Source organism: Denticeps clupeoides, unplaced genomic scaffold (assembly GCF_900700375.1).
Source record: "Denticeps clupeoides unplaced genomic scaffold, fDenClu1.1, whole genome shotgun sequence".
Taxonomy (NCBI): Eukaryota; Metazoa; Chordata; class Actinopteri; order Clupeiformes; family Denticipitidae; genus Denticeps; species Denticeps clupeoides.
The window spans coordinates 634,282-650,760 of NW_021630047.1; the positions used below are offsets into that span (position 1 = coordinate 634,282).

Here is a 16,479-nt window from a genome sequence, read left to right on the forward strand (position 1 = left end):
GTGGCGGAGCAGCGGCGCAAGCTGGAGTCCTACCTGCACAACAACCTGGTGGGACTGGAGGACAGGAAGTACGAGTACCTGAACACGCTCCACGCCGTGGTGGCCGCAGCACCGTCTGTCTGATGGCCACGAGTGGCAGCAGGCGCTGAGCCTCATCGCCGGCCTGGCGCTGCGCGTCCTCGCCCAGCAGAACGCCATCCCCAGCGCCGCCAACGTCACCTGCTACTACCAGCCCGCCCCCTACGTCGCCGACGGCAACTTCAGCAACTACTACATCGCGCAGGCGCAGCCCCTCTACACCTGCCCGCCCACCCCAGGCCACGCCTACTGCCACTGGCTGCGCTGCACGTGAGCTCCGCTGGTGCCATGCTCTGCTGCATTCTCAGCCAATCAGAATGAGCCGTGTCCCGGCCGCAGGACAGGAAGTGGACCGGAGGGCGTTTCGGTTGGAAAGGCGTGTGGTGGCAGTAAATGCAGAAATACCCCAACAGACACATGCCGGAGTGTCGCGTTAAAAGAGGAATTAAGCGGTGGGTGAAACGGGCCCTGCGCTCTGCGGAAGTGAATAAACACACAACCACAGATAGACGTTTCTGGACATCTCTGCCGCTTTTGGTCCACATGCCTTCAACCATCATCCTCTGCGCGAAGAAGAAGGGACCCGTAACGATGTGGAGTGAATACCCATAATTCCCTGCTTAAACAGAGATCTGGAGTGAGAAAGTGAGAGGTGTTGTAATGCGGATAAGGGACGGAGGACGGCGCTAATCGCTGTTCCCAGATCAGTGCGGTCTCACCTGGCCGCTCGGCTGTTCGGCGTTCGGCTGATCTGAGAACAGTGCGAGCCGGCGGTGACCCTCCTCGGCTCATACTTACCCCAGATTACTGAGCTGGAGCAGACAGGCTGAAGGACAGAGGAGAGAAGCGAGGAAGAGGAAGTTGGTGGGTTCCCAGCAGCTGGTGCACCATCTAGAAGACGTTTCAGTACGTCTGTGATATGGGATGATGGTCGATTTTACTATAGTAAAATAAAAAGTCACATATTCAGGGCGCACAGATAAATGCATTTTGAAAGAAAATACTTTTTACTTGTGAAGAAAGGAATTGTGGGTAGAGTAGGAGTAGCAACATGGAGACCATAGCAATGAAAAAAGTGTATTTTTTTATTGAAGTCTCTATTTTTGTACATTTTTGGCTTCTCATGTAAATATTTTATTCATCCAGCTTTCTGGTTTTTCGTGAATTCTGCTGTTGTATTTCAGAGAATAAAACTCTTTAAAGAATAAAAACTGGATATAACAGTGTGTGTCTGCAGAGGTGTGTGCGATTGTGTGTTTGACTTGTATGACTGTGTGTGTGTGTGTGTGTGTGTTGCTCTGTATTTAGACGTGGTTGAAAGCTGATTACCTGCTCACTGACCTACAGAGTGCAGTGTCTTTTAGAGATTACGTGATACACACACTCTACACACACCTTAAATACACCCAACACAGTTACCGGTCATAACCTGGTTTCTCATTGGCCAGAGGAATCTTCCTGGACCAATCAGGAATCAGCAGCTCCCAATACGGGAATTCATAGATAAAAAAACTGACTGGTGCTATCTCCTCTGTGTGTGTGTGTATGTGTGTGTGCGTGATAACTTGTGTGAAATTTACATTTAAGGCGTTTGGCAGACGCCCTGATCCAGAGCGACTTACAACTGCTTCCATGTCACCATGGATGAAGTGGTCAGTTCTGGTTCACTAGGACCCCAACTATCAATACAATCTTTTTATTCACTCTGTTGTAGTTTCTGTACAGAAAGACAAGAAGAAGGTCACAAGTTCATCTAAATCTTCTCTAAAGAGGAAGGTCTTGAGCTGCCGTTTGAAGGTGCTCAGTGACTGAGCTGTTCTGACCTAAAGGGGAAGTTCATTCCAACCGAGGGAAGACGGAGAAGAGTCTAGATGAGCGTCTTCCTTTTACCTTCAGAGATGGAGGGACCAGGCGAGCAGTACTGGAGGCTCGGAGTATACCAGGTGCAGTGCGAGGTGTAATAAGGGCTGTGAGGTAGGATGGTGCTACTCCATGTTTGTCATGTTCGCCTCCAGTACTGCTCGCCTGGTCCCTCCATCTCTGAAGGTACGAGGAAGACGCTCATCTAGACTCTTCTCCGTCTTGGCCCTCGGTGGTGGAATGAACTTCCAGCTCAGTCACTGAGCACCTTCACATGGCAGCTCAAGACCTTCCTCTTTAGAGAAGATTTAGATGAACGTGCGACCTTCTTCTTGTCTTCTGTACAGAATCTACAACAGAGTGAATAAAAAGATTGTATTCATAGTTGGGGGTCCTAGTGAACCAGAACTGACCACTTCATCCATGGTGACATGGAAGCACGTTGTAAGTCGCTCTGGATAAATAACTGCCGTAAATGTAAATGTAAATGTAAATGTGCTGCTCCATGTTTGGCTTTGTAGGCCAGCATCAGTATTTTGGGGTCTAGAGTTACTCCAAGGTTGTTGCAGAAGGAGAGAGCTGTGAGTTGTCCAGGAAGACAGCAAGATCCAGATGTGGTGAAGAATCTGCTGGAATGAATATTAGTTTGGTCTTGGTTGGATTGAGTTTTAGGTGATGGGCTGCCATCCAAGATGAGATGTCAGTTAGACATGCAGAGATCTTGGAAGCAGCATGTAGATCAGAGGGAGGAAAGGAGAAGAGGAGTTGTGTGTCGTCGGCATAGCAGTGGTAGGATAATCCATGTGAGGAAATGACCTCATCAAGTGATCTCGTGTAGAGGGAGAAAAGGAGAGGACCGAGTACTGAGCCCTGAGGGACACCAGTGGGGAGTCTGCGTGAAGCAGATGTGGTTAAATGTATCAAATGCTGCAGAGAGGTCAAGGAGAAAAAGAACAGATGCAAGTTTTGCTTCATCGTGCACGTAGCTTCTCAGAAAACAGCCAGAAGGCTGACTTGCTCTGCAGCCAGACAGTTCCTTCAGATTACGGGTCAGTTTCCCTTTCCAATACTGCTGGTTTAAATCAAAACCGCCAAGTGCCATCGAGGTCCCCTTGATCTCTGTACCGTCCCACACACTGCTCCCCGGGCGCCTGTCATGGTGCCCACTGCTCACCAAGGGTGACAGTTTAAACCCCTACAGCCACTACGGTCTGGTAAAACATCTGCAGCAGTTTTTGCAGACGTTGAAGGAAGCCGGCCTTCTGATGACTGAAGTACGGTTGACTCTACCAGATGACTGGTGCCTGCAGTAGATAGAAGGTTCCTCCTCACCTGCATTCACTTGCCTGTTCTCTGCAGAACGTGGACAGAAGGCAGAAGGTGGCTCAGCCAGGTTAGCTGGTCCAGGTTACCAGGAGCAGGATGTCCCAGTGACGCAGAGGGAAGAATGCCAGGTGTGTGTGGGGGGGAATTTGGAGGTTCAGTGAGGCTGATAACGAATTTACACACACACACACACACACACACACACTGTTAATGTATTGTTCATACATCTTTTTATTACCACTGTTATATATTTTAATGGTTTTGGAAATGATTTCTCATGCCGCTGTGAATGTAAGATGGGAGTTTTATGAGGACCTACAGCGCACTCCTGCCACCTTGTGGTGGAAAAGTGCAGTGCAGACACTCCCATACATTTCCCAATAAATAAAACCTGCCATTTTCACCTCAAATCTGTCTCCAGTTTACATTTCATATTAGTATATGTAGTATATTTATAGGCGGAACTGCACTATTCTTCAATCTTTATTTCTGGAAATATCAAGGCTAAAACGTATACGCAGCTTTATTTATATATAGTGGTTTTTAAATGTTATATATTATGCTTATTTTTCTACCTTTGTATTTAATGTTATTGTTGTATTTAATGTTACTGTTTGTATTTAATGTTACTTGTATGCACCATGGGTCTGAGAGTAACGCAATTTCAATTCTATGTATGTCCTGTACATGTGGCAGAATTGACAATAAAGTTGACTTTGACTTAATTTTAAATGTTTGTGTTTTTGCCCCCTAAAATAGTACTATATCGGTTTTTAAATGTTGTTAACTGGGTTTGTAATTGGTTTGATTCTTCAATGAAGATTGTTTTAAATAAAAAGAAAGAACGTGATTGTTTTTGTCATTGTGACACACAGCAAGCTCAGAACAGGGACCTCGGTGGCACTCGCTAGATGGGGTGACGGTTTTGTGGGGTCTCCCCTGTGATGACCTGACCTCGACCTGAGGAGATACGGGGACGAGTTGCTCTGTCCTGTGATTGGTCAGTGTTCCCTCACCCGTCCAAACCAATCAAAGCGAGAAGCGCAGAAGCCGTGTCTGCGCATGCGCGCCGGGCTGCGTGATCGCGGCCAGCGGCTGGTGAGGATGAGGATGAGGAGGAGCGGCGGGCGGGATGAGTTAGGAGCCGTTTGGCCTTTTTGTTCGCGTTATTTTGCCAAATTGCGAGTTTGATGTCTGCGGCGCACACGGTGACCCGCGACTTCCGTTCGGACGTCACATCGCAGCCCGCTGGACCGAAAAAGGTAAAAAGTTCTCATGGTTCTGGATGCAGAACCGAGGATCTCATTAGAGAACATGATGCAACCTCACAGAACTCCACTTCGTTCCACTCTGTGCCGCACAGGGCGTTGAGGTTCCACAAATAAGTTTTCATGATGATGGTTGGTGGTGGGTATGGTGATGATGATGATGGTCGGGGATGTGGGCGCGCGGGTTTTTAAAAGGGATTTAAACGGCCTGACGGCGCGCGACAAACCTGCTGACACACGCGGCGCGGCTTTTGTGTTTGGGCGGCAGCGGCGCCTTCCTGTCAAAAACTGATGTTCCACCGTGAGGGTTCTCCAACTACTGCCTCACACTCCACTGGGCCGTTTCATCTATCCAGAGAACCCGACTCTGTAGTTTACAGAACCGCGACACTCTACAGAACCCGACTCTAGTTTTACAGAACCGCGACACTCTACAGAACCCGACTCTGTACTTACAGAACCCCGACTCTACTTTACAGAAACCCGACACTCTACAGAACCCGACTCTGTAGTTACAGCCGACCGACACTCTACAAACCCGACTCTGTACTTTACAGAACCCCGACACTCTACAGAACCCGACTCTGTAGTTTACAGACCCCGACACTCTACGAGAACCCGACTCTGTAGTTTACAGAAACCCCGACACTCTACAGAAACCCGACTCTGTACTTTACAGAACCCGACTCTAAGTTTACAGAACCCCGACACTCTACAGAACCCGACTCTGTAGTTTACAGAACCCCGACACTCTACAGAACCCGACTCTGTACTTTACAGAACCCGACACTCTACTTTACAAACCCCGGACACTCTAACAGAACCGACTCTGTACTTACAGAAACCAGACCACTCTTAGTTTACAGAACCCCGGACACTCTACAGAACACGACTCTGTAGTTTACAGAACCCCGACACTCTACAGAAACCCGACTCTGTACTTTACAGAACCCCGACACTCTAGTTTACAGAACCCCGACACTCTACAGAACCCGACTCTGTAGTTTACAGAACCCCGACACTCTACAGAACCCGACTCTGTAGTTTACAGAACCCCGACACTCTACATAACCCGACTCTGTACTTTACAGAACCCCGACACTCTACAGAACCCGACTCTGTAGTTTACAGAACCCGACACTCTACTTTACAGAACACCGACTCTGTAGTTTACAGAACCCAGACACTCTACAGAACCCGACTCTGTACTTTACAGAACCCCGACACTCTGTTTACAGAACCCCGACACTTACAGAACCCGACTCTGTAGTTTACAGAACCCCGACACTCTACAGAACCCGACTCTGTAGTTTACAGAACCCCGACACTCTACAGAACCGAGACTCTGTAGTTTACACTACCCCGACACCTTACATAACCGACTCTGTACTTTACAGAACCCCGACACTCTACAGAACCCGACTCTGTAGTTTACAGAACCCCGACACTCTACTTTACAGAACACGGACTCTGTAGTTTACAGAACCAGACACTCTACAGAACCCGACTCTGTACTTTACAGAACCCCGACACTCTAGTTTACAGAAACCCCGACACTCTACAGAACCCGACTCTGTACTTTACAGAACCCGACACTCTACAGAACCCGACTCTGACTTTACAGAACCCCGACACTCTAGTTTACAGAACCCCGACACTCTACAGAACCCGACTCTGTAGTTTACAGAACCCCGACACTCTACAGAACCCGACTCTGTAGTTTACAGAACCCCGACACTCTACAGAACCCGACTCTGTAGTTTACAGAACCCCGACACTCTACATAACCCGACTCTGTACTTTACAGAACCCCGACACTCTACAGAACCCGACTCTGTAGTTTACAGAACCCCGACACTCTACTTTACAGAACACGGACTCTGTAGTTTACAGAACCCAGACACTCTACAGAACCGACTCTGTACTTTACAGAACCCCGACACTCTAGTTTACAGAACCCCGACACTCTACAGAACCCGACTCTGTATTACAGAACCGACTCTGTAGTTTACAGAACCGCGACACTCTACAGAACCGACTCTGTACTTTACAGAAACCCCGACACTCTACAGAACCCGACTCTGTAGTTTACAGAACCCGACACTCTACAGAACCGACTCTGTAGTTTACAGAACCGCAACACTCTACAGAACCCGACTCTGTAGTTTACAGAACCCGACTCTGTACTTTACAGAACCCGACACTCTAGTTTACAGAACCCCGACACTCTACAGAACCCGACTCTGTAGTTTACAGAACCCCGACACTCTACAGAACCCGACTCTGTAGTTTACAGAACCCCGACACTCTACAGAACCCGACTCTGTACTTTACAGAACCCCGACACTCTACTTTACAGAACACGGACTCTGTAGTTTACAGAACGCGACACTCTACAGAGCCCGACTCTGTAGTTTACAGAGAACCCCGACAATCTACAGAACCAGACTCTGTACTTTACAGAACCCGACTCTGTAGTTTACAGAACCGCGACACTCTACAAACCCGACTCTGTACTTTACAGAACCCCGACACTCTACAGAACCCGACTCTGTACTTTACAGAACCCCGACACTCTAGTTTACAGAACCCCGACACTCTACAGAACCCGACTCTGTACTTTACAGAACCCCGACACTCTACAGAACCCGACTCTGTACTTTACAGAACCCCGACACTCTAGTTTACAGAACCCCGACACTCTACAGAACCGACTCTGTAGTTACAGAACCGCGATACTCTACAGAACCCGACTCTGTAGTTTACAGAACCCGACACTCTACAGAACCCGACTCTGTAGTTACAGAACCCCGACACTCTACATAACCCGACTCTGTACTTTACAGGACCCCCGACACTCTACAGAACCCGACTCTGTAGTTTACAGAAACCGCGACACTCTACAGAACCCGACTCTGTATTTACAGAACCCCGACACTCTACTTTACAGAACACGGACTCTGTAGTTTACAGAACCCCTGACACTCTACAGAACCCGACTCTGTAGTTTACAGAACCGCGGACACTCTACAGAAACCCGACTCTGTACTTTACAGAACCCGACTCTGTAGTTTACAGAACCGCGACACTCTACAGAACCCGACTCTGTAGTTTACAGAACCCCGACACTCTACAGAACCCGACTCTGTAGTTTACAGTACCCCGACACTCTACGGAACCCGACTCTGTACTTTACAGAACCCCGACACTCTACAGAACCTGACTCTGTACTTACAGAAACCCGACTCTGTAGTTTACAGAACCCGGACACTCTACAAAACCAGACACGGTACTTTTCAGAACTGGACCCTGTAGTTTACAGAACCCCGACACTCTACTTTACAGAACACGGACTCTGTAGTTTACAGAACCCCGGACCACTCTACAGAACCCGGACTCGTACTTTACAGAACCCCGACACTCTACAGAACCCGACTCTATAGTTTACAGAACTCGCGACACTCTACAGAACCCGACTCTGTAGTTTACAGAACCCCGACACTCTACAGAACCCGACTCTGTACTTTACAGAACCCGACTCTGTAGTTTTACAGAACCGCGACACTCTACAGAACCCGACTCTGTAGTTACAGAACCCCGACACTCTACAGAACCCGACTCTGTACTTTACAGAACCCCGACACTCTACAGAACCTGACTCTGTACTTTACAGAACCCGACTCTGTAGTTTACAGAACCCCGACACTCTACAGAACCAGACTCTGTAGTTTACAGAACCCCAACACTCTACTTTACAGAACACGGACTCTGTAGTTACAGAACCCCGACACTCTACAGAACCCGACTCTGTAGTTTACAGAACCACGACACTCTACAGAACCCGGACTCTGTACTTTACAGAACCCGACTCTGTAGTTTACAGAACCCCGACACTCTACAGAACCCGACTCTGTAGTTTACAGAACCGCGACACTCTACAGAACCCGACTCTGTAGTTTACAGTACCCCGACACTCTACGGAACCCGACTCTGTACTTTACAGAACCCCGACACTCTACAGAACCTGACTCTGTACTTTACAGAACCCGACTCTGTAGTTTACAGAACCGCAACACTCTACAGAACCCGACTCTGTAGTTTACAGAACCCCGACACTCTACAGAACCAGACTCTGTAGTTTACAGAACCCCGACTCTCTACTTTACAGAACACGGACTCTGTAGTTTACAGAACCGCAACACTCTACAGAACCCAACTCTGTAGTTTACAGAACCCCGACACTCTACAGAACCCGACTCTGTAGTTTACAGAGCCCGGACACTCTACTTTGCAGAACCCGGACACTCTACTTTGCAGAACCCGACCTCTGTAGTTTACAGAACATGGACTCTGTACTTTACAGAACCCCAACACTCTACTTTACAGAACCCGGACACTACTTTACAGAACCCAGACTCTGTACTTTACAGAACCCCGACACTTTACTTTACAGAAACCCGGACTCTGTAGTTTTCAGAACCCGGACACTCTACAGAACCTAGACCACTCTACAGAACCCGACTCTGTACTTTTCAGAACCTGACTCTGTACTTTACAGAACCCGGACACTCTACAAAACCAGACACGGTACTTTTCAGAACCTGGACCCTGTAGTTTACAGAACCCGGACACTCTACTTTACAGAACCCGAACTCTGTAGTTTACAGAACCCCGACACTCTACTTTACAGAACGTTTACAGAACCCCAACTCTGTAGTTTACAGAACCCCGACACTCTACTTACAGAACCCGGACTCTGTAGTTTACACAACCCGGACACTGTAGTTTACACCAACCCAGACACTCTACTTTACAGAACCATGACTCTATAGTTTACAGAACCCGGGACACTCTACTTTACAGAACCTTGACTCTGTAGTTTTACAGAACACGGACACTGTACTTTACAGAGCACGCACAGAACCCAGAAAGAACCTGGACTCTGTATTTTACAGAACGGGCACAGAACCCAGAAAGAACCCGGACTCTGTATTTAAATAAACGCACACAGAACCCGGACTCTGTTCTTTACAGAACACACCACAGAGCCCAGACTCGTTATTTTACAGAACACTAGACTATAGTTGATGAAAACATACAGAACCTTTACTCTTTAGTTTACAGACCAACAGTCTATATTTGATGGAAAACATACAGACTCTGTAGTTTACAGAACACATGAAGAACACAGGACAGAACCAAACTCTGTAGTTATTACTATGCTTGGTATGTCACACAGAGAACCCACAGAGAATAAAGTGAGTCAGTAGTTGGCAGAACACAGACAGGGTACCTGTGGTACATTATTGATGCCATGTAGGAGCCGACGGAACTCTAGTAATGATGCACCTGAACAGCAGGAACCCCTCTGTAATGACGTTGCAGGGAGGAACCCAGGCTGGGTTAGTATTTTTGTATTTTTTGCCATTCGGCAGGTTTATTAGACTTTGTGTGTGAGAGGCGCAGAGAGAAAATCCTCAGTCCTCATTAATGGGTTTTTTTAAACTTACTGTTCTGAGGGCATTACACACACACAGCTTTCCTCTTTAAATAATCTCTCTTTCGGCTTTTGCAGGGTGGTAACACAGAAGCTGTTCTTGTATTCTACAACTGTGTCTATCAGTGATGTTTCTAAAGCATTTTAATTTTGTGGACATGTGGACAGGTTCCAGTTGTTCATTTGGTCCTTATACAAGATATGGTTGCTGAAATATGATTATGGAACTTGATAACAAGTAAACAAGTGCATTCAGTAGGGCCACATTTCATATTTTAGTGAGGTTGCGTTGAGTAACATCACATTCAGTAGTTTAGTATGGCCACATTCAGTATGTCAGTAAGGCTCTGTTCAGTAGTCTTGCTAACAGTCATGCTGTGTTCAGACATATCACATTTAGTAGTTTGGTAACACTGATCAGTGATCATAATGTCGTGTTCAGTAATGTCACTTAAAGTTGTTTGGTAACGCCGACTTCAGTTGTTCAGTAAGGCTGCATTCAGCACAGCTGCGTTCAGTAGATCAGTAACGCCACATAGTTCAGTAGAACAAAGTTTAATAATGTTGCATTTTCAGTAAGACTGCATTCAGTAACATCACATTCAGTACATTGTGTTCAGTAGTCCTGTAAGACTGCATTCAGTAACATCATGTTCAGTACATTGTGTTCAGTAGTCCTGTAAGACTGCATTAAGTAGCATCATGTTCAGTACATTGTGTTCAGTAGTCCTGTAAGGCTGCATTCAGTAACATGATGTTCAGTACATTGTGTTCAGTAGTCCTGTAAGACTGCATTCAGTAACATGATGTTCAGTACATTGTGTTCAGTAGTCCTGTAAGACTGCATTAAGTAGCATCATGTTCAGTACATTGTGTTCAGTAGTCCTGTAAGGCTGCATTCAGTAACATGATGTTCAGAACATTGTGCTCAGTAGTCCTGTAAGGCTGCATTCAGTAACATCATGTTCAGTATATTGTGTTCAGTAGTCCTGTAAGACTGCTTTCAGTAACATCATGTTCAGTACATTGTGTTCAGTAGTCCTGTAAGACTGCATTAAGTAGCATCGTGTTCAGTACATTGTGTTCAGTAGTCCTGTAAGGCTGCATTAAGTAGCATCGTGTTCAGTACATTGTGTTCAGTAGTCCTGTAAGGCTGCATTAAGTAGCATTGTGTTCAGTACATTGTGTTCAGTAGTCCTGTAAGGCTGCATTCAGTAACATGATGTTCAGTACATTGTGTTCAGTAGTCCTGTAAGACTGCATTAAGTAGCATCGTGTTCAGTACATTGTGTTCAGTAGTCCTGTAAGACTGCATTAAGTAGCATCGTGTTCAGTACATTGTGTTCAGTAGTCCTGTAAGGCTGCATTAAGTAGCATCATGTTCAGTACATTGTGTTCAGTAGTCCTGTAAGGCTGCATTCAGTAACATGATGTTCAGTACATTGTGTTCAGTACTCCTGTAAGACTGCATTAAGTAGCATCGTGTTCAGTACATTGTGTTCAGTAGTCCTGTAAGGCTGCATTAAGTAGCATCATGTTCAGTACATTGTGTTCAGTAGTCCTGTAAGGCTGCATTCAGTAACATGATGTTCAGTACATTGTGTTCAGTAGTCCTGTAAGGCTGCATTCAGTAATGTTACATTTAGTAATGTTGCATTCAGTAGTTCAGTAACCTCGCACGTTATGTAGTTGAGAAATGTCAGGTCCAGTAGTTCAGTAATGTTGCATTCAGTAATGCATCAAAGTTCAGTTTTTCAGTAATGTCATGTTCACTAATATTGTGTGTTCAGTATTTCAGTAATAGTTTAGCAATGCATTCAGTAATGTTACATTCAGTAATGTTCAGTAACGTCTGGTTAAGTTATTTAGTAGTGTTGCGTTCAGTAACGTTACATTCAATCGTTCAGTAACAACATGTTCAGTAAGGCTGCATTTAATAACACCACATTCAGTAACGTTCAGTAACATCGCGGTCAGTTCAGGAACTATATGTTCAGTAACGTTGCCTTCTATAGTTGAATAAATAACCGTAACGTCACGTTCATCCATCAACCTGTTGGTTAGGGCAGGAATTTCTCTTCATCACGATTTTCCTGCAGGAGATTCCACGGAAAACCGGTAGAATGGAGGCCGCCACTCACCTGGTGAACGACACGGTCGACTTTTATACATGGAGCCTTACCATAGCTGGTGAGTGACGTGTCCGTTGACTGTCCCCAGATCTGTGAAATGGACATTGCTGAGGACGCATCGTGCGTGTGTGGCCATTTTTATAGATAAGCGTGTAGAGAAATGGCCGATGATGTCGTCCCCGTGGCCGACGTTGGCCATCAGTCAGCTGTACTTGTTGTTCTTGTGGGCGGGGCCTCGCTACATGCAGCACAGAGAAGCGTTCCAGCTGCGCAGGACCCTCATCATCTACAACTTCAGCATGGTCCTGCTGAACTTCTACATCTGCAAAGAGGTTAGCGTGTGGATGTGCGCTATGGAGTTGTGGTCCAGTTTATTTGATTGTTGACACGCCTCTCCCTTCTTTCAGCTGTTTCTCGGCTCCAGGGCGGCGGGTTACAACTACCTTTGTCAACCAGTTAACTACTCCAACGATGTAAATGAAGTCAGGGTGAGTTTCCTTGTTTAGAACCGTGCTGATTAGTGTTCTGGCTGCAGAGCTCCACCTCAGACCAGGAACTCTTAGTGTGGCTGTTCTTGGCCTGCTGGTTACCTGGGAACACCCTGACCACGGGGCCACCAATCTGACCATCTCTACCCCACCTACTGCCACCCTCGTGCTAATCTGTTCCCTGACCTGGAGCCTTTGCCGCTTGTCACTCGGCTTCCTGGGGGATTACGAGTTCCGCGTGGAACCTGAGGATTCTCCTCCAAAATGAAGTGTTGACTCCGAACACTATTCCGAACAGGGTCCAATATTTACTCGGATCTGCTCTGTTCATTTAAATGTTGGGTTGAAGAACACATCAGGTCTTCTGGGGTGAACATGGGTACCCACATACCAGCATTTCATCAGCCTAAATATAGTTGCAGACCATCTACACCCTTTGGTCTAGTGGACTTTCTCAGGAATGTAATCACCTCAACTTTACCGGGGAACCAGTGGCAGCCACATCGTTCTTCTTAATCATCTACACATAATGTAAAATGCCAGCAGTAATTCTACAGCAGAATTGATTCTGTGTGTCTTTCTGCTCATCCTTGGCTGCTTAAAGGTCATTCTTTTTAGCATCTCAGGTGAATCAGGACTCGTCCCGTTCCGCACTTCACTCCATTTATTGTAATGATTGGGATGAAAGCATCTGGTCTAAGGTGGTATCCCCGACGAGAGCAGAGTTCTTCATGTTACATCTATCGTTACAGATAGCGTCAGCACTGTGGTGGTACTACATCTCCAAGGGGGTAGAGTATCTAGACACGGTGTTCTTCATCCTGAGGAAGAAGTTTAACCAGGTCAGCTTCCTGCACGTCTACCACCACTGCACCATGTTCATTCTCTGGTGGATCGGCATCAAGTGGGTCCCTGGTGGCCAGTGTGAGTACTCCACTGACCTGTACATCTGACAGCAACAAACATGGTACCGATATAAATTTCATCATGACGTCCTAATCCATCAGGAGCCCTTATCCAGAGCGCCATGCAATAAGCAGGTACAGGGACACTCAGTGACACAATGGTACTAAGTGGGATTTCAGCATGGGCCTTTGTGGTTTGCTGGTTCATAGGTGAGTGTCTGACCTCTAGGCTACTACCACCCAGGGTTCCTAGAGGTTCTACCTGTAGGAGATTTTATCCATGCTCAACTCTATCCAATTCCCCCTAATTGGCCAAGCCAAGCCATGAGGACATAAGTCAAATCAGGCAGAGTTTAGGGCAGCTGAAGTGAATATCCGCTGGATACTGGACACTACTGATCTAATCAAAGATATGTGGCCCCTGTCGCTCATAGACGTTGAGGGTTCAGCATGTTGGAACGTCTTCCTGGAGCATGGACTCTTGCATTGGGTGCCATATACAGTTTGTACCAAACCTTGCAGTGTTCTTACCTTTGACCCAGATCTTTTTCCTCCTGGCAGCATTCTTCGGCGCCACCATTAACTCTGCCATTCATGTGCTCATGTACTTGTACTATGGCCTGGCGGCCTTCGGACCCAAAATCCAGAAGTACCTGTGGTGGAAGAAATACTTGACCATAATTCAGATGGTGAGAGCATCTTCTTACACATCAAGTAAAGTAAAGCACACACAACCAGGGCAACAGATATCGAACCCGGAAGCTCATCACAACCTCTGCCATAAATGCACCACAACAACAACATTTATTCACACGGAGTGAACAGGCCTTCAGCCACCACCCCAGTAATCACTGGCCAGGAGCCCCAACCCTACAAGACACGCAGTGACACTAACATGGCTGTTATTTATCATTTTTCATACAATTCTTGGAAATTGTGTGACAAAAATATATTTGAAATGCAACAACATTACATTTACATTTACACTTACGGCATTTACCAGACACCCTTATCCAGAGTGACTTACAATCAGTAGTGACAGGGACAGTCCCCCCCTGGGGACACTTGCTCAGGGACACGATGGTAGTAAGTGGGGTTTGAACCTGGGTCTTCTGGTTCATAGACAAGTGTTTTACCCACTAGGCTACTACCTATGTCCATGTGAATGTCTGCCTCTACTTTTTGTTGTTGACTGTGTGTGTGTGTGTGTGTGTGTGTGTGTGTGCGTGCCTGATTTTCAGATCCAGTTCCATGTGACCATTGGCCACACTGGCCACTCCCTCTATATGGGCTGTCCCTTCCCCAGCTGGATGCAGTGGGCTCTGATTGGCTACGCTGTTACCTTCATCATTCTGTTCGGCAACTTCTACTACCAGACCTACCGCCACAAGCCACGCCAGTCCAAGCCGGTCACCAACGGAGTCTCCATGGCGACCAATGGCGTGAGCAAGAAGATGGAAGTTCATGCAGAGGAGAACGGAAAGAAGCAGAAGAAAGGACTAAGAGCAAAAAGAGATTAGCAGGGAGTGGAGGGGGGCGGGGAAAGTGACGGAGGGGCGGAGTCTGTCTTATATGGACCAAAAAAATTCTACAATGACCAGAAAGGGGGCAGGATTACACAAGCCACACTGATGTTTTAATAAGAATCTTATTGGACGAGAGGGAGCGTTGCCATGGCGCTGCACTTCCTCTTGGTACAGTTTCAACCACAAACCAACCGGAGTCGGAGTTCTGGGTCCAGCGCCCCGCCCCACTGTCTTGCTTTTCAGCATAATGTTAGCCACAGACCAGTCAGCATTTTTTTCCAGAAGACCGCTGCTGGACAGGTGGGCGGGGTTCTAGAACCTGTTTGGGGAACTGAACACTGCAGACGTACTGGTCTGGACTGGAGTTGAGTTCTTTTGATTGGTGTGAAGGTGTTTATCTGCTGCACTACTAGAGCACGCCCCCCATAGGAGCCGCTTTCTTTTCAAGGTGGTTCACCATGTAAATGATGGGACTGCATGGAACCCATCACACAGTAGATCAGCTCTGAGCTCTGAATGGAACATCTGCTGATGGTGTGGAACACTTCTGGTCATAGATGAGAGTGGCTTTCAAGCTAAATTTCGAACATCACATTTCTACCAAACTTCCACCATTTGTCCTCCACTTTTTTATGCTGAATTTTATTTTTGTTTGTAAAATCTCCATGTAGTGATAAAGAGTACAATAAATGATTTAGAATATTGCTGAAAATTGTGAAGTGAGCGTTAGCAGAATGCCCAGTGGAAATTTCTGGAGGCCATGTGAAGATGTGGTACAGGATGGTCTGATGTGCAGGTGAGCAGATGAATGCTGCAGAAAGCCGTTTGGGCTCAGATGCAAACTGAAAGGATTAGACCTCAATCTAGTCAAGCCGCTTTTACACTTATTACCAACGTACCTGAGCCCTGGTTCTGGTGGAGCATCTCCAACATCTGAAGACACGTCTAGCCATGCTGGAGTTTTTGCTTTTTAGAGAGACAGAAAGCACGTAGCTCATTGTACCATCTGCATGTTGGGTGTTTTTATTTGTACTGCTGCTGATGGTCTGCTGGTGAAGATCCATCTCTAGACCTGACCATGTGGTTCACCCACAGACCGGACTTCTCACCCCCACAATACGCGAGAACGGAAAGCTGCTGTACCTGCTGAAATAAACTCGATGCCATCACACTGGATGTGTGTGTTTTGTCTTCCCTCTGCCGGAGTGTGAGGTTGGGAACCACCAGATCCTTCACCTCCTCACACTTTTCTTTGCCTTTTAAATGGAACCCATTTTGACAGAATTAGCTTGTGTCTCAGCTCAGGACATTTTGTCTTTAGACGGCTGCAGCCCGTGAGTTTGAAATGGTCATCAGCTGACCCGGTGAACGTTCAGTCTGGAAGAACCTTCACGGATCA

The 16,479-nt window shown here is 46.8% G+C and overlaps 1 protein-coding gene across 1 annotated transcript; it reads left to right on the forward strand.

Moving 5' to 3' along the window:
• Nucleotides 1-4,472: 4,472 nt before the first annotated feature.
• LOC114781532 (elongation of very long chain fatty acids protein 4-like) lies at nt 4,473-16,254 on the forward strand. Its single transcript, XM_028967966.1, has 7 exons — nt 4,473-4,526; nt 12,129-12,219; nt 12,306-12,493; nt 12,569-12,649; nt 13,402-13,573; nt 14,116-14,243; nt 14,796-16,254. Exons 2-7 carry the CDS (start codon nt 12,153-12,155, stop codon nt 15,072-15,074), a joined length of 915 nt encoding a protein of 304 aa, XP_028823799.1. The 5' UTR covers nt 4,473-4,526; nt 12,129-12,152; the 3' UTR covers nt 15,075-16,254.
• The last annotated feature ends 225 nt before the right edge of the window (nt 16,255-16,479 follow it).

What these genes read in the sequence shown, in the direction of transcription:
- LOC114781532 (XM_028967966.1), top strand. Translation starts at nt 12,153, where the DNA reads ATGGAGGCCGCCACTCACCTGGTGAACGACACGGTCGACTTTTATACA. An exon ending in ACTTCTACATCTGCAAAGAG is followed by an intron (nt 12,494 to 12,568) that starts GTTAGCGTGTGG and finishes CCCTTCTTTCAG; the next exon opens with CTGTTTCTCGGCTCCAGGGC. An exon ending in ACGATGTAAATGAAGTCAGG is followed by an intron (nt 12,650 to 13,401) that starts GTGAGTTTCCTT and finishes CTATCGTTACAG; the next exon opens with ATAGCGTCAGCACTGTGGTG.